Genomic DNA, 18,838 nt, shown 5'->3' with positions numbered 1-18,838 from the left:
GGGGGGCGGAGCACGGAGCGGGGTGGCGGGCGGAGGAGAGGGAAGGTAGCTGAGGCTGGGGGTTTGGCCGGGGGCTGGCGCGGAGTGATGACGCAGAGGCTTTGTACCTGGGGCTCGGCGGCGGTGGGAAGGAAATGGGGGGCCCAGGGCGGTGGCCCAGATCCCCAGCTCCTCGGATGCTGGCGCGCAGCAGTGCCCGGGGTCAATCTGGCTGCAGTCAGTGGTTATCTGCACCTTCGCCCTGGCGCTCCGCCAGGGAGGAGAGTTATCTGTGGCTGGAATGCTTCTGCACCGCCCTCTCCTTTCTCGGGGAGCCCGCAGGGCGGAGATGCTCCCTCCCGCAGGGGGTCTGTGGCCCCCTTCGCTTCTGCAGCTGCAGTCAGGGCCGTGCAGAAAAGCACTGGTAACTGCAGGGGCTGCCCGCCCTGTGTGGCGGAGTGGGCAGGCTTAGAAAGCAGGGGTCCTCTAGGTCTTTGGGTTTCTGTTCTCAAAGCCGTCGGTTACACCTGTGACTGCAGAGTTTGGGTGGGGGCATAATTCTTTTGAAAAATCTTTGTTATGCTATTTTTTTTTCAAACTGTGAAAAACGAAGGAGCCTTTTCCTGTTCAAGAACCAAAATGTGGTCTGTCCTTTTATCATATACTGTGAAACCAGTATATATGGCCCAGCAACATGAAGTGTGTGTGTTTGGTGACCAGGGGAAAATGCTATGATTTTTAGGAAATTAAAAAGAAACAATTTGAAATGCCTTGCTTTTTCCCTCCTGCAGTTAATGGACATTCAGACAAGCGCTGTGTCTGTTACTTATTGCTCAGAAATAACTTTATTATTATTATTATTATTAAAGTAGGTTTAATTTTGCCCCCTCCAATCTGGCTTGAATAAATGCCAGTCAAGGAGATTCTGTAATCAAATCAGATTTTGAATGTTCTGTTAATTAGGAATAAAAGCAAACATTACTTCTGTCCTAGTAACGTGATCTTCTCATATGTGTATCAGTAGTTCAAGTTTCATTTTTGTCTGAAAATGGTTATCAATTTTATTCAGCGAGTTGAATTCAGAGCAGTCTTTAAATTAGTGGGAAATTATTATGTGCACATAAAACACTCTTTGTATATAACTGATGTTAGAACCAGGAAACCTGTGTTTGTTTATCTTGACAGGTACACAAATAAAAGATAAAGTATTTTATGAAACAGATCTTCAATCAAGTATAACATTTTGATGCTTGGCAGCTAGACTTCTTGTGCTCTCACTATGCCAGCAGCAACGGTAGATCATAGCCAAAGAATCTGTGAAGTTTGGGCTTGCAACCTGGATGAAGAGATGAAGAAAATTCGTCAAGTTATTAGAAAATACAATTATGTTGCTATGGTATGCCTATGATCAGATATCCTTAAATGCTTCTTATAAAAGGGGAAGAGGAATTTTAAAAGTCTTGAATTCAACCCTTCTGGTTGATTTATTTTTTTAAGGGATTAATTATGCAAAGGAAATTTTGTCTGTGTCCTCCAACCAAAGACCACAGGAAACATACCTGTGATGTGACAAGTTGGGTTTATTACTTATTGGAGTGAGGGAAAATGCATACCATTGGAGGAAACTTGCGTCAGGCAGTTTTAGGTAGGGATTAAGGAAGCAGGGCTTTTGTGGGAAGCTGGGGTATCTTAACCGTTTGACTGCTAAGGAGCGCTATCGCGCTCTTCTTATGTTACTCCAAAAATGCGAAGAGCGCGGTAGCGCTCTGCATATAAACAACCTACATCATCTACACCAAGCGAAATATTTAGTCTTGAAAAGCTACCTGGACGAAATCTGCGGCGGTGCGTGGAATGCAGCAGTAAACATGGTGGAGAAGTTAAACGTTCAAACCTAATTTGCTCTACTTGTAAAAAGGGAATTCACGCGCTTTGTATAGCAAACCACCCGTGTAAAAGATTATAAGAAATTATTTGTGTTAAGTTTTCTGAATTATAAGTGCTTATTACCAATTTTATTCACAAAATTAATTAAAACAAATTTATGTAAACAATTGGTATTTTTTAATTTTTGTTGTTGCAAAGCAATACAAGTGAGTTTATTGTATAAAAAGTGTTTTACATTTTTTCCCATACATGCGCAATTAGTGCCGCAGTTTTGGCATATGTCCGAAAAAATACATCAGCAGCCAAACGGTTAATATAGTTTTTCTTTTAATTGATTTTGAGAGAGAGGAACGGAGAGAGGGAATGCGAGAAACATGGATTTGTTGCTCCACTTATTAATGTATTCATTTGTTGCTTGTGTGGGGTCTGATGAGATCAAACCTGCAACCTTGGCATGTAGGGTGGACACTAACCAACTGAGCTCCCCAGCCAGGGCAATGTGTTTTAACTACAGTGAAAGAAGACCCAAGTAAGTCAAAAGCTATAAAGAAGCAACAGTCAGTCACTAACCAAGATGGGTGTTTGGTCATTTTCATGGTTTGTCCATGTTTAGTCATGATTACAGAGTGGGCTTGTCTGATGTTGAAGTGTGAAATTGTTTATATTCGACGGAAGAACATTACCTATAAGTGCCAAGTCAGCCCCTAGCAATGCTAAGGCCTAACTGATAATACCAGATCAGCTCCCATAAGCTAGGAAACTCCTGATGTCTTTCTCAAACAAACAAAAAAGGTATCCCAGTGAAACATTGTGGATCTGCAGTTTTGTTGTTGTTTGGTTTTTAATTTTTTAAAAAATTTAACAGTGGAGTTCCATGAACATACTGCTATTCAGCATCTCATCTTGTACATCTGTTATAGCTACTCTACTGTTTTCTAGAAAATTAGCTTTGTGAAGCAAGGGGTTAGTATCTTAATAGTCTTTTGTTCTTTCAACATCTAGCATATCACAGTGCTTCCAATAGAGTGGTTTTTGAGTAGGGAAAATTTAGAGAAGTTTTAATTTCTTTACTGTTTATAGTGACTAGGTATTTAAATTTTGTTCTTAGCTTCCTAATTTGAATTTTAATACTAAACGGATGTATCATTTTCTCAGTATTTTTAAAAAACTTCTTAAGTATATATTTTTATTAATAACTGAGAGGAGGGAGAGGAAGAGAGAGAGAAACATCAATGATTAGAGAGAATCATTTATTGGCTGCCTCCTGCACACCCCCTATTGGGGATCGAGCCCGCAACCCGGGCATGTGCCCTTGACCGGAATCGAAGCTGGGACCCTTCAGTCTGCAGGCCAACGCTCTATCCACTGAGCCAACCAGCCAGGGCAGTATTTTTAATACAAATAAATATACTTCTACGGGGAGGGAAAAGTTGATTGGTTAAAATATGAATATTTGAATGTACATAGGTAATGTTCTGTTTAATAAAGGTGTACATCTTCACAGAATTAAATTTTCTTATTCAATAGATATTGCTAGCGGTCACTTATTTCTCAGATGATAAGGAGTGACAACATTAGAGATGTGATAACATTCTACAGGAGTGTTAGTGGCATGCAATTTTTGATGACATGCTTTCTCTGGAGTATAAAGAGAATACTGTTATAGCTCAAGAAATTAGAAGGGTTTGATGTTTATATAATCCTTGCCTGAGAAAAGTGATTGGAAAGTATGATGCATTTTCCATTCTTATTAACCAGTTCCATATTGGTTTTAACAGAATAGCATAGGTTCCCATACCTCTTGAGAAACATCAACTTAATGATTTTTTTCCTCTTCCTTGGGAATAGAGTACTTGGTTGCATTTATCATGCTATATATAAGTAACTTTTTTACCGATAGGATATTTAAAGTAAGGAAAATTGATTAAGGTTGTAGAGTTTCATTTGATGGTTCCAAAAAATGCTCTTTTCTGTTAAAAGGTACTTTGTAATGGAATATGAGTGAATAGAATATCATCTATAACAGGATTCTTTCGTTTGTACCAAAAATTGCTTATTTATTCTAGGAATTTGTGGACTGTGGTTTTTAGTAAATAATGAATTTTAAAACTGTTTTACAGGACACCGAGTTTCCAGGTGTGGTTGCAAGACCTATTGGAGAATTCAGGAGCAATGCTGACTATCAGTACCAACTATTGCGGTGTAATGTGGACTTGTTAAAGATAATTCAGCTAGGACTGACATTTATGAATGAGCAAGGAGACTACCCTCCAGGAACGTCAACTTGGCAGTTTAATTTTAAATTTAATTTGACGTAAGTGAGAAATAAATATAACTTGATAATTTTTTTTAGTTTAATTTTTGGAGTTGATGTTCCTCAAGTATAGTGAATGAAATTCTAAGTGAATATTGCATAGTTATCCTGGAAATACTTAAAACTTAAAATCTCAAAGGTTAGACTGCTTCTAGATATTATAGGTCCAAATAATTGAATAAAGAAGAGTCTCCAATTCGTGTACTTTGACTTTTTAGAAATGTTATATGAAAAGTTTTACTGCCACTTTTTTTTGAAATTTGGAAAATTTCGAGTATTGGAAATACTTCTTAACAGAAAAAAAATAATTAGAATATTAGTTCCACTTTCAAACTTGTGTACAGTTTGAAATACATTCGTCTTTGTTGTGATAGTTTTGCTTCTTAAGAGGTTTTTATTATAGTCATATTCCAGTTTATGAGTAGATTGTTTGTCAAAGGTGATAAGATATTTATTGGAAATTTGGGTGCATTTTCCTGTCAAGTCAATGTTATATAAATGATTATATTCCCAGGTCAGGCCACAAAATCTCTTATACTTACACTAGAGGCCCGATGTGAGAAATTTGCAAGAGTAGGCCTGCCTTCCCCTGGCTGCCGGCACCGGCTTCCCTCGCAGCCCTGGCTTGGTCCAGAAGGATGTCTGGTCTAATTAGCGTGTTACACTTTTATTATTACAGATCTGGGAGAAGTAATACTGTTCTTTAACCTGGTGCTTCTTTCGGAAACCCTTCAGGATCTGGCAGATTGTCTTCCAGAATCTGAATTCTCACTCAAGCCCAGAGTAGAAACCCAGTTTCCTTACTTGTAATTCTTATCTATCATTGGTAGGAGTAATCTTGATAGTTTAGGCAGCGGTTCTCAACCTGTGGGTCGCGATCCCTTTGGCGGTCGGACGACCCTTTCACAGGGGTCACCTAAGACCATCCTGCATATCAGATATTTACATTACGATTCATAACAGTAGCAACATTACAGTTATGAAGTAGCAACGAAAATAATTTTATGGTTGGGTCACAACATGAGGAACTGTATTTAAAGGGCTAGAAGGTTGAGAACTTAGAGAAATGTAGATAGTTTGGGCCAAAGGCAGACTGTTTATAAACTGACTGTAAGTTGGAGAAATGTTTTAATACATTCAAAGTATGTTACAATACAGGATCGCAATGTCCTGTTTGATAGCCTATACTTGTGTAATGTACTGTAACATCTGACTTGAAAAATAGTAAAAGAAGGTGGTAATGCCAATGTATGAACCTCCTATCCTCTGTAGAATAATGTGAAATTTAGTATAGGAGATTTCAGGAAAAGCAGGGTTGATGATTTTAAAGGATAGTGCTGTTAGTGTTGCAGTAATATGGCTTATGCTTTTATTGTGTTTAGCCTGACTCCCTGTTTTTGGATTTTAAAATGTACTCTTCAGAACCTTGTAAAGAATAAAAAAATACTTGTCTCTATTCAAACTGATAATAACCTTTCATAAGTACGGTAGTTCTGAAACACAGAAAATGGCTTTTTAGCCTTTTCCCAAAAGACTGCTTTTTTAAAATTATTTACCATTTCATTTGTTCTATGTTACTTTTTTTCTAAACTGGTCATTATTAGAACATTGTTTTAACTAAGATGCCATTGTGATCTTTGTACCTGAATAGGAGGAGACCTATCCGTGTCACAGTTTTGGTAAAATTGAAATTTTCCTTATCTATAAACATCATTGTTCTAATAACAATTGCTTTGTTAGTATAGTCTCTGAAAGACGTTTTTCTCATTCAGAGAGGGCTACTGTAGATTTGCTATACCAACTTTTGCATCCATTTCCACTGATGTTCATGTCTTGGGAGATGTTTAAAGAGAAGGCTATAGTGAAAAATACTAAATAGAAAAGGTCAGTTGGAAGATAAAACCAGTGCCATCTAATGTGGAGACAGAGCCCCATGAACAGAATCTTGGATATTTTGAAGAAAGGTGAAAATTTCCTTTTTATTATGGGCCTAGAATGAATGTATCAGCGGCTGTGCTAGGCACCAGGGATACAGAATTAAGGGACGTTGGTCGTGGTCATTGTAACTTAGTGTTCCCATAACTCTTTTGTCAGCTTCATGATGCTAAAGTCCAAGAATTAGAATTGTTAGGTACTGATCGATATATTTGAATCCTCTCTAAACTGAATTTCAGAGTTGATTTGTACATGAAACTTGAAGTAGGGTATTGAGCTGTGAAGAAAAGAAAGCCATGGGCAGAATTCCTCTAACAAGTCAAAAGAGATAAGAATGAATTTTTTATAGGGTTATCAATGTGATTATAGTAATTCTTGATATTTGAGAGAATCATTTGCACAGCGTGGAAGAGATTACAGGAGATCATGGCTTCATTAATAACGGAAAGGAAGACTTCATTTAAGGAATATGGCAGTGCAAAGGAGATAGTGCTGTAAGAAGGAGAGACAACAGAAACAAAGGGTGGCTTTTGTTTTACTGATAATGCACAGGCATTTGAAGGTTAAAGGACAGCTATCAGTTATGGAGTTGTAGGCTGATGATGTTGTCTTTCATAGCCTTTGCAGACTTGGAGGGGGAGGCATCTTTGTGTTCTTATCAGTTTGGGTTCATTAGATACTACGTTTAGTAATCATCTGCATTTGTGACAATCTATATTCCAGTTTATTTGCCTCTTACGATTTTCAGCATTAATTTAAATATATAGGAGTTAACATTTTTAAAAATGTAAAATGTGTGGTGAGCCAGGAGTTCATTGAGGTTGGAAAGTGTTTCTAAATTGTAAAATCTCTAACCTGCATGTTTAAATATGTTACTTTGTGTAGTAGGCTAAGTTTGTATTTGTAGCTAGAGGTAATTTCAATAAACTTACTGAATTTAGCAGACCTAGATGAGTTAGTTCCTGACTTTAGGCTATACTTGAGATAGACAGCCTTGTATCTCTGCTTTTTTGGAAAACTTTTTTTTAGAGATTTGTAGATGGTTTTCCTTTCTGTTCAGTTGTCAGAACTGGGTATTCTGTGACCATCACTTCAGTACTTAATTAGTGTTAGGAGTGGTCACATTGTTTATTGCCATTCTGAGCAGGTTGATCCAATCAGTAAGCCAGCACTTGCATCTATAGCAATTCTAATATATAAGCAATATTTAAAGTAATTTATTAAGATTGAATTAACTAACATTTTAATATTTTCCTACATCTGCTAGCATGGTGGAATGATTTTCAGAACTTGAAATGGACACCAGGGAAAAGGGACATTCTGTTGATTTAGAGAATTGAGTCATAACAGTTACGGAGTTTCCCTTACCACACCAAGTATTTTCTGTCCTATTTGGAGATTTAGTTAGCTTACCTGGATGGGGTTCCCAGCTTTCTTTTTCTAATAACATGGGTATTGTAAAGCATGGAATTTGTTCCAAATGATAAAATATTTAGTCCAATAAAATTCAGATGACAGTACATTAACTTACCTGGATTGAACTATGTAGGAACAAAAAAAAGAGAAGTAATTTGCATACATGTTTTTGTTTACTAACTTACTTGATCATAAATTGTCAGAAGTAGTCATCCAGGTCTCTCCTGGGGATTGGGGTTCAATGGGCCTGGGTATGGGACCTGGGAGTCCATATTTTTGGTAAGCTCTCTGGGTGATGCTTATCATTTGGCAAGTTTGGGCAATACTCATTATTCCACTTCTTGTTTGTTTGTTGTTTTTATCTGATGATAGAACATTGAACAAAATAGATAAAAATGATTGCCCTCGTAAAGCTTGCATTCTGGTTGAGAGAGACAGGCAGTTAACTAAAAGCAAGCATATGGCCCAGAATAGTGTGAGTCTGGAGAAAGAATATGTTATGCCTTGGTTGGTTATAATTGCTAAAACATGCCTCTCCTTGTGAGCATCGCAACCTGATGAGTGAGGGTCTAGCTGTTTAAGATACATATTTTTAGTATAGTAAGGCCAAATGATACTGTTGTTGAATGAAAAAACTTGTACAGTGGGGCCTTGACTTATGAGTTTAATTCGTTCCGTGATGGAGCTTGTAACCCAAATTACTCGTATGTCAAATCAAGAAGTGAACGAGTAAGACACATGATGCTGGGCTGATGTTGTGGCATTCACTGTGACGTTCACTGCGCCAACTAGCGGTGGGGTATCTGAAGCTGGCTCGTAACCCGAATTTTAGCTTGCAACTCAAAAAATCGGCCGAGAGACGGCTCGTATCTCGAAAAACTCGTTAGTTGGGACACTTGTAAGTCAAGGCCCCACTGTATTGGGTTTATTCAGATATCCTTTCTGAGGAGTTTTTCAGGGGAAAATTTGATAGTGATTGTTCTGGTTTTCCCATCTTAAAATATTTCAGTGGCTAGTTTATTTTTTAGAAACATTTGGAAGTAGATTGATTTCCAGAGACTAGACCATAAGAATACATTTCGGCTCAAGTGTGATTTTTCTTTTGGTATAATTAGTTTCGTTAAATGGTTTAGTAGGATTGTCTTTGCTAAATGATGGAAAGTGATATTTTTTTACAGTTTAAAATGTAAACAGAAAAGTCTAATGGGGCAATGCACAAAATACTTTTTTTCATTCTCAGAAACATATACCTTCATTTTTCCACTTATTTAATATTTTAGATACCTGTGTATACTTACGAAGTAGAGATGGCTTTCTTTTTGGCATAAGTAGTCTTGAATGACTGGCTTATATTTAGATTTCCTGGCTTGATTTTTGGTAGGCAATCTCATATGATTAGGATGGTCAGAAGAAGAAATGATTGCTGTTATACCTGAGTCCTTCATTTTAATCAGGTTACTGCTCATTGGGGCTATTTGCAAGGCTAATTATTTATGAGAGGAGGCCTCTCCTTTGACTTTAATACGGAATGCCGTTTGACGCAGCCACGTCAGATGTTTTCACGTGTTTTCTCTGGTGCTGCCGAGAGCAGGTAGATGAGCATAGGCCAGTGATGGCGAACCTTTTGAGCTCGGTGTGTCAGCATTTTGAAAAACCCTAACTTAACTCTGGTGCCGTGTCACATATAGAAATTTTTTGATATTTGCAACCATAGTAAAACAAAGAAAAATCAACCAAAAAAATGAGTTTGCGTGTCACCTCTGACACGTGTGTCATAGGTTCGCCATCACTGCCCTAGGCCCTCACCCTGTGGCGACAGCGGCATCTGGCAGCGTTAAAGCAGCTGCTGAGACTGAAAGAACATGTCTGTTAGTTTGTGGTACTAGTCTCCGGTGAATAGAAGCCTCTTTTTTCAAACCCAAATTTATTTAACTTTCGAAAGGCTAGTTCAGAGTAAAGATTAAAATCTCACCATTGGACTGTTCTGCATGATTATTTAATGTGTGCACAGTTTTCTGAAATCATGACTGTTAATGTTTAAACTAATTTCTTTCCATGTATGTGAAACGTTGGGACACCTGGACCCAAGCCAGCCCTCTGTCTTGTTTGTGGCATTGTAGTTGTAGGTCTAAGTTGAGAAAAAGAGTTCGTTTGAAGTATGGCACTTTTGAATGTTGTGTTTCTTCTTCTCCTGCCAGGGAGGACATGTATGCCCAAGACTCTATAGAGCTACTAACAACATCTGGTATCCAGTTTAAAAAGCATGAGGAGGAAGGAATTGAGACCCAGTACTTTGCAGAACTTCTTATGACATCGGGAGTGGTCCTCTGTGAAGGGGTCAAATGGTTATCATTTCATAGGTAAAGAGATTGCATTACAAATGGCATGCGTGTTTTTGCCACACAAAACTCACTGCAACAGTTTTGAGTGAAGTGCTTAAATTAAACAAGGAGAAATAAACAGAAAAAGAAAATGGCATGTGTGTTACCGTTTCCTAGCTGCTTCATGTTTGGCTTGGTCCCTGTTTCAGCACTTTCAGGCTCATTTCTATAAAGATTTGGTTGCCACGTTGCAGTCTCCTAACTCTGAAGAGACTAATGTTGGTCTGCTTAAAGGTTTTACAACATGGGGTACATTTTGGCCCATGAGAGTCAGCACTGCATAGTGAAAAGGGTACAGGCTGGGAAAATAGACCTTGCTTTAGTCCAACAATGCCATTTGGAATCTGTTACCTAAGGTTATTTAACATTACCTAGCCTAAGTGCAAGAATTCATTCATTAAAAATACTTAATATCTACCATAAGCCTTGCCCTGTGATAAAATTCTAGGAAATAAGATATAAACAAAACAGACTAAACTTCTTGTCCTCATAGAGTTTACATTCTGGTGGGAATAGGCACACAATTTTTCTAAATGATGGAATTTACATGTGGTTTTTTTTAGATGGTATTAAGTGCTAAGGAGGCAAAAAAAATGCTAGGGGTTGGTGTGTGGTAGAGTTTAATTTTATTTAAATAAAGTGATCAGGATGGCATCATTTAGAAGAACTATCTTGCAGAATTGTTTTAAAGTATTGTATTATGCAGGTGTTAATGTTCTTATACTCACTCCACTTCATACATTTTTTTAAAAAAATAAGACTATCCCACATGCTTTACCAGTTCCAGCTCTGGCCTGTGGAATGATTACAGTGGAAGACTGTTCATGTTGTAAACTTGGCGCAGGACTAAGCAGTAATTTTTGAGTTGGAGATATTGAACATACTAATTCTTACCTGTTATCGTTCCTTTCTACTCTCCTCCACTTGTTACCTCGGGAAATAAGACTTCAGTCTCTGTTAATTTGAGAAATGTTTTTGAATTCTTTTTTTACAAAATTTCCTGGTCAGAAGGAAACAAAAGAATGGGAAAGAATTTGCCTGTGCTTTTACTACATATATTATGGTCTTTCATTCAAAAGATACTCTGAGCAAGTACTTTGACTCGGCACTGGGGTATTGAGGTGAACAAAGAGGGTTCCTGTCGCTTCAGAGGTTAGTCTAGATTAGACTCTTAGTATTTGAATACTTGTCAAAATATGTTAAGATTTTTATTCTACAAAATGCTATTATATGTTTTCTTCATATTATCTACTAGAGGCCCTGTGCACAAATTCGTGCACAGGTGGAGTCCAGCCAGCCTGCCCCGATTGGGGCTGATTAGGCTGGGCCAGCTGGGGGGAGGGGCTGCAGGCAGTTGACTGGCTGTGTCTGTCCCCCCTCCCACCCCCCCCACACGGTCAAACTCCAGGTTGAGGAGACAATTTGCATATTAGCCTTTTATTATATAGGATTTCTAGAAGATAAAGACTAATTTATAAATCCTAAACTCTAATATAATCTTACCTTTACTAGTAGCAAGCAAAGGCTGTGTTGATTTATATTTTAGATAGACACCAGAGTACTTCTTTGCCAACTATCAGAAATTTAAAGGTTTCTGCTGTTTATTATTGGTACCTTGATATTTCTAAGTGGTCTTCAGTGGGAGAGCTTTCTTTGCCTTTTTTTTGTTTTTATAGCAAAGGTGGAAATTTATTGAAGAACAAGCACAGACTTCCACATGGGGAGGAGGAAAGAGTCCCCTTTTGCCTTTTTTAGATTAGAAGTAAAACTCTGAATAGTAAATATAAATTTTGTTTTGTACCCTCCCCAAAAGATATGTAAATAACATCTCATCAGATGTTGAGCTTCATACTGAAAAAGACGTTTTTTAAATGCGATTCCTGCCCTTTAAACTAATGGAGAAAACAATACATGCATTTTGAAGGATAGTACAAGAAAACAACTTGTGTAACAAATCTGTGGGAGCTGGGCTCTACAGGGAAGGCACCTGTGAGAGGTCCCTGAAGGAAAGGTAGACGGAAAAGAGGGTGTGTAATGGCCTGGGAGTGCAGGGAGTTGTAAAACAGGGGGAAAGCCAAACAGTCGGCACAGGAGATGTTGATTGGAGAGTATGGGTTTGTATTTTGTTCTGTAGACAGTCTCAGCCTTTGCTGCCTTCACTTGCATGTGCAGCATTTCCACTAGTATCTCTTGGGGAGCCATCAAGAGATGGTAGCAGAAATAATTGAGGAAAGAGAGCACTTAATAAAGTCAGTTAAAGGAAGTGAATATACTTTGGTAGGGAATTAATAACCCTTTGGATTTTTGAAGTATGTGCCCTCTTTATAAAAAAGATGGGGAGATTTGCATTAGTTTTGTCTTCTGAATGCCAGTTCTCTTGCTACCTGTTTGGCCTACTTTCCATTCATCTTTATTTCTTCATTTCCATAGTTAATTAAATTTTTTAGACATACACTGTGGGCAGTTTGACATTATCCGTGAAGAGTTCTCTATTCAAGGATCAGCAAAATAGTTCAGTGACTATAGGCTTGGGATGGTAGTGGAGATTTGCATATTGGTGTCTGGAGGATGAAGTACCAAGGTCTGTGTAAGAAGACATTTTCCCATTACAGTTGTGAACTTGTTATTTTCTGGTTTTGTGCACTATTTTTGTTGATTCCTTTTTTGTCTAGAGTGTGACTCACTTAAAATTTATTATCAGAAAAGGTTTTTCATCTCCATGGTATTAAGGTCCCTCTTCTGTATTCTTTTAACCCTTTTGTAGTGGTTATGACTTTGGCTACTTAATCAAAATCCTGACCAATTCTAACTTGCCTGAAGAAGAGCTTGACTTCTTCGAGATCCTTCGATTGTTTTTTCCCGTCATTTATGATGTGAAGTACCTCATGAAGAGCTGCAAAAACCTCAAAGTAAGGCTTCGAGTGGCTTCACCTGTAATCGCACAGTCCCGATCAGCGATGACATGATAGGGTCCTGGTTGGGATGGTGATTCAGAACATGTGTCATAGTTTTATATTAAGTGCAGTTGTATTATCTGGTCATTTTTTCTCCTTGCATAAATAATGCTTTATGGGAAATCCTTTTGCAAAGCTTTAATATATATTAGCAGAACAAGTTTTCGTAAATTAAAACCAAGAATCAGATGTTTGTCATTGCTTGCCAGATTGAAAATGAAAAACCAGCACAGACACTGTGAGGCTCTCTTGCATAGAAGTGCAGCTTCTCACTCTCCCAACATGCACATAATCTATCCACGCAAGCTAGAGTGCAAGGGACAGTGTGCACATGTAGTCAGTAGGGTACAAAAGTTTCTCCTTCAGTTGGGCTTGGCTAGAGATTATTTTGTTGGGTCTAGTCATTGGATCGTGTTTCAGGGATTAAATTACAAAGCTGAAAGGGTTTTGTTTGCTTTTCCTGCCCCAAAGATTGTCGACTTGTTAGTAGTAAGTGCTATAGTGAGTAAATGTCCTGTCCGGACAGTATCTTAAATCCTGACACTGCTTAACATGTGTAATTGTTACTTTTGAACATTAATTTTTTTCAAGAGGAACATTGCTTTAAGGAAGTGTTCCTTTCGTTTGAGGATGCATCTGTGATGGCACAGCCTCCCAAAGGAACACAGTATTTTCTGTTACAGTGAATAAGCTATAATAAACAGAAACACAGACATTTAGGTAAAGTGGTTGCTTCAGAGAACCTATCTCAAGTTTGATCAAATTTTCTCCTCATCAAGCTTTTAGAAGTGCAATTATGTTATACTTTTAGAAGATGCTAAAAACTTTAAGAGCATTACTTTTACGCAGAAATATTTTAGGAATTAAATAGGAAACTTTGCTTTGACAGATGAACCAAAATCATAAGAGAAACAGTCTTTTGGCCAAAGTCAGCTTGCCTCCTCATAGAATTTGCCATATAACCAGGGAAATTTTTAAGGAAGATTACTTCATGTTTGTAACACCTAAGAGCAGCAGATTTCTGTGCAATTTAAAGAGACTTCTAGCTATGCGACTTAAGTGAACTTGCAGTAGTATATCCTTACTACTCTAGAAACTCAGTCCATACCCTGAAAGTATTACGTGCTGAGACTCCACGGCCGGAATGTTTTAATGTGGCCTTGGAAATGCATTTTAAAATTGATATCTGTACAATGACAGTTTCTGGAAACAGAACCAAATTATTGCTCATTATGTATACGTTATTTGAAAATTTCTAAGTATATCAGATATTCTGAATATAAATGACCTAGAATGTTAAAATTCAGGTTCATGACAACAGTGCCTTTTGACCGCCTGAATGACCTACCCTGTTGCTCTCTAAGCAGCTGCTAATGTTACCTAATCCTTGTGCTATTTTTAGCTCAGAAGCAACTGCTGTCCAAAGCTCTGTTTAGACTGTGATAAACAGAAGGGTTGGTTTGCTAGTAGGGGCCTTAACAATTTAGAGAGGAATTTCTTTGTGTTTGTCTTGTTTTTCCTGATCACGTTTTCCTTCCTTTACTTTCCTCCAAGTGTCCTCCATTATTATTATTTCCTCCTTTGCTATAGTCCCTTCCTCACTTCCTTCCTCTTTCTCTCTTTTATTCACTCTTTCTCTTCCTTTCTTTCACTCTCATCAGCTTTCTTTTTTTAATCCTAGCATTATTAACATAGGCAGATTTTTAGCAGACCCTTCTAAGGAGTTGTATTATAAAAACATTTTCTTTTTAACCAGCAAAACCATAGTTAAGCACTTAAGGTTTTATTAGTCATAATAGCTTTGTTTTGTACAAATTATTTGGATGAAACTATTTAGAAATAGATTACTGAGAAGCTTAGGAAAATTAGAAAGTACCTACAGTCAGGTTTATAATAATTGATCAATGGGTGGACTGACTGTGCATGTACTCGATAATGTTACCCTTGATACCTGTTACCATATGATCTGCTTCCGCCATATCTTTAGGAAAGCTATTTATCTATTTCATGCCTTAAAGCATATGATAAAGATAAATTTGCCCAATAAAGATCTAATTTTCTATTAAATTATAAACTTTACCCACATTCAACAAATATTTAGTATTTCACATTCTCTTGTGTTTTCCAGTGTTCATAAGGCCATCTCTACATTCTGAAATTTATTTATATTTTGGTCATTGTCTAAGTTATATAATTTGTAAATTCAGGCATTGCAATGTTTCTCTTGACGGGCTTTTTTTTTTTCCTGTCTTCTAGGGTGGTTTACAGGAAGTTGCGGAACAGTTAGAGCTGGAACGGATAGGACCACAACATCAGGCAGGGTCTGATTCATTGCTCACAGGAATGGCCTTTTTCAAAATGAGAGAAGTATGAAGACATCAGTGCCTTTTTCTCAATTGGTGGTTAGGTTGAGAACGTTAAAAATCACATGGCAAAGTTTGGGGGCAATAAGTACTTATTAAATGAAAATATAATTAGAGGTACCATGTAAGTCATTTCTACCACACTTGAATAAAAGTATTTTAAAATAAGTCATCTTGAAATGTAGTTTAAGAGGAAATGAAAAAATAATTTCTTTGGAGACTAAAAAATTTACCTTAGAAAGTGCATAGGTCCAACTATATTATTTTTTAGGTGAGAAAACGGAGGCCAGAGGCTAGTACCTTTTATCCAAGGTGTATACATTTCTAGTGGAGAACTCTAGAGTTCTCGCTATACACCACATCAGTGATACTCTTGCCAAGTCTGGGGACTCTTTCATCTGTTTCCTCTGGCATTGTCTTAATCTTAGGCATTAAATTGCTGGTAAAAACATTATTTGCTTATTCCATTCTTCAGTACTTTGAGGATTAATAGAGTAGGACTTGTGCTTTTAGAAGATTGAGTCTTACCAGAGGTTTTTGATTCCAAAGGGTTAAATAAAATCTGAAGAAGTAGTTGAGTCAAAAGTCATATTGAGCAGACCCTCCTTTAGTAAAAGGCAGAGATAAAGAACATAAAGAAGTTGGGTGTGGAAGAATAATATTGAATTAACCTGAGTCTATCCTTAGGTTAAGTGATAGGTACAGGTATGCCTTGCTGTAGGTAAAATGCAAAGAAAAAAGGTTATTTGTGCAAAAACAAGATAGAATGGACTTTTTGCTTATAAAAGCTTTAGTTTTTACAAAAAAATTACTATAAAATTCTTTTTTAGTATATCCTCTAAGACATTGAAAAATTGACTAAGTAGTCTTTTGGGAATTTAAAACTTTTTATAGAAATATACTAACAATAGGAAACATAATATCTCTTTTGCCAAGTAGCACTGGATTTTTTTTACCAAGTGATTTGGACTATCGATTCATTAAAGTAAATACTTTGTTTTGTATGTCATTCCAGTGCTGCATTAGAGAATTAAAGCAGTCATTTGGATTTTCAGCTTTGCATTTTAAAAATAGTTTAATGGTTGAATTAATGGTGGGTTCCCTACTACTAATTTGTTAACTTTACTTTTCTTGGCTTCTTTAAGGATAGTAACCGAATGGGAATGTTCAGATTTTACTGTCCAGGACGTGTTTAAGCTTTGATTGTTTTTAGTCAACTTCGCCTTGACGTAGGCTCAAGGCTACTTATCTAAACTCCCCCCACCCACCATTTGCTATTTTCATTCATTCTTATCATTGAGTGCTGTTCAGTTAATGGGGTAAAAAGGTCTGCCATTTTTCCATGATTACAGAGTCTTATAAAAATGGTCTAGATGTTAAAAGGAAAGACATGCATTTTATACTTTTTTTTGTAGTCTTTTTCTTTGGTTTCTTTTGAGCTCTGAACTTGAGGACCTCAGTTTTATTCATTGATTTATATGTGTGGTCTCAAAGGAGACGATAGAAAAGAGCTGCCGTTGTAGTTAGGAACAGCCAGTACTGATTTTGCTGAAATATACATTACCAGTGGTACCTTTTGGTTAAAATTATCTCTTTTTTCCCCCCAAAATTCCTTTTTAGATGTTCTTTGAAGATCATATTGATGATGCCAAATATTGTGGTCATTTGTACGGCCTTGGTTCTGGTTCATCCTATGTACAGAATGGCACAGGGAATGCATATGAAGAGGAAGCCAACAAGCAGTCATGACATGAAATAGTCCTTTTATTTTTATTTTATTTGAACTACACACATGCTTGTATATAGGTTTTATCTCTGGTTGAATCCCTTGAATAGACTTTTTTTTTCATCGTCCATTTTATTTTTGTCTTTCAGTACTTAATATGACCATTCCTATCTCAGAGCTTAAATAGAAAAGTATTCAGGTTAAATTTGGCCTTAATATACTTGTTAGCAGGCGTGTGTGACAGAGAGTGGAAAAGCTGCATCATATAAACTTGACCGATTTGAGCTTGGTTTGTTTCCCTTTCCTAAATTAACTAGCACTGACTGTAATTTATTTCCGTGTTTCATGTCTCCCTTCCATTCTGTAGGAGTTTTAGCTATTTGAGATTGTGGACCATCAATTTTGCACTTTAGAGAGTGATTCTGACTCAGATCCTCTGTTTTATCAGAAATTTGGTTTTTCTTGCTCTTAGCTGGAAAAAATGACCATCTGCCAACTTTATAAAGTATTTACTTTTCACCCGTGGAATATCGCACATGCATTATGCAAATGGTTGGTTCAGCAAGACTACAAAAGAAAAGACAAAAACTACTGAGGAGCTTAATAACTGCTGTTTCAGTACTAGTATTTAATCTTCCAAGCACATCTAGTGTCTGTCAGTTTCTGATTGGCATGTGTGTAGGCCGCTCTGACTGAAGAACCTTTCAAACCAGCTTTACACCCTCCAGGAAAAATCCCTTGTTTGTGATTGGACATTTATTGTCTGCCAGGAAACTGGTCTCCAAGATGTTGACGCTGCAATTGTTTTATGATGGCACAATTCCCTTGATCTGCTTTTTATTCCATCACTGTTCATCTTATTTTAATTTTTTTTAATTTTATAGCCATACTTATGAGCTCTTGATTTGTTAATTCCAAAAATCAAATTCATTAAAGTCCAAAGATAATAAATCTTTAGGTATATTTTGTACCAGATTAAATTAGACAAAAAATTATGCTTTCATAGTTGTTACAAAGATAGAGAATGGAGAGATTTGGTGCACAACAAAATACAAAAATATATATATGTTAGCTATGTGTGTATATATACACATATAGCTAATATATAGCTAATAAAATTACCTGAGGAGTGTAATGTTTGTTTATTTTTTGTGTGTATATCTTTGCAATCTATTTTATATATATTGACAAAAGAGACTGTGAAATATTTAGCCATGCAGAATATGTGACTAGACCAGAGCATGTGTAGGAAGACATTTTGGTAATCATTAACTCTACTCAGAATGATGGACTACAAGTAATGATGTGTGTTATCTACACTTCAATCAGTAATAATAGCAAATCTCCAAATGTTAGCCACATTGGTTTGTTTTCCTTGTACATTTACTCATGATACTACAGAGCTGTAACTGGGTGGTCCTTTTTAAACAAGACATTTGCAAAACAGAGGGTATTTGTTTTTAAAGCTTTTGTAAATAAAGGCTTCAGAAATGTTTTCTTATATATGTTGGTGAATGGTCTTTTTGTTTTGAAAATATTTGGGAGATTACTTTTTTTAATTTGAGTAACTGAACAGAACTCAGTAACGTCATTAACTGTAGCTAATTATTGAAAAATCAACCTGGGCCTTCTGCATTTCAACAGTGGTGGCTTATTCTTTATTAATGCTTCAACTGGATTTTAAGAATTGATTCCTATCTCTAAGAATGCATTTATTCTGAAAGATTTATAAAGTAAATGCACGTGGCATAACTTACTGTGGCTTCTTTTTAAAGCTGATCCAATATAGCAGGTATCTAATTGGTTTCTTTTTATTTTTATCTTCACCTCAAAAAAAAAACCAAAACGAATTAAGATTGCCTTTTGAATAGCCGCACAGTTGC

The 18,838-nt window shown here is 36.8% G+C and overlaps 1 protein-coding gene across 2 annotated transcripts; it reads left to right on the top strand.

Annotated features, from left to right (window-relative positions):
• The first annotated feature begins 78 nt into the window (after window positions 1-78).
• On the top strand, window positions 79-18,458 carry CNOT7 (CCR4-NOT transcription complex subunit 7). Of its 2 annotated transcripts, XM_006753781.2 has the most exons (6): window positions 79-1,375; window positions 3,987-4,180; window positions 9,730-9,891; window positions 12,677-12,821; window positions 15,123-15,233; window positions 16,850-18,458. In XM_006753781.2, the coding sequence occupies exons 1-6, from the start codon at window positions 1,259-1,261 to the stop codon at window positions 16,976-16,978; spliced, it is 858 nt and encodes a 285-aa protein (XP_006753844.1). In that variant the 5' UTR covers window positions 79-1,258; the 3' UTR covers window positions 16,979-18,458. The 2 variants fall into 2 exon arrangements, with proteins under 2 accessions (XP_006753844.1, XP_006753845.1); XM_006753782.2 differs by lacking the exon at window positions 9,730-9,891.
• The last annotated feature ends 380 nt before the right edge of the window (window positions 18,459-18,838 follow it).

Source organism: Myotis davidii, unplaced genomic scaffold (assembly GCF_000327345.1).
Source record: "Myotis davidii unplaced genomic scaffold, ASM32734v1 scaffold71, whole genome shotgun sequence".
Classification (NCBI taxonomy): Eukaryota; Metazoa; Chordata; class Mammalia; order Chiroptera; family Vespertilionidae; genus Myotis; species Myotis davidii.
The sequence above is the reverse complement of the archived record's forward strand: the minus strand, read 5'-3'. Positions and strand labels throughout refer to the sequence as shown.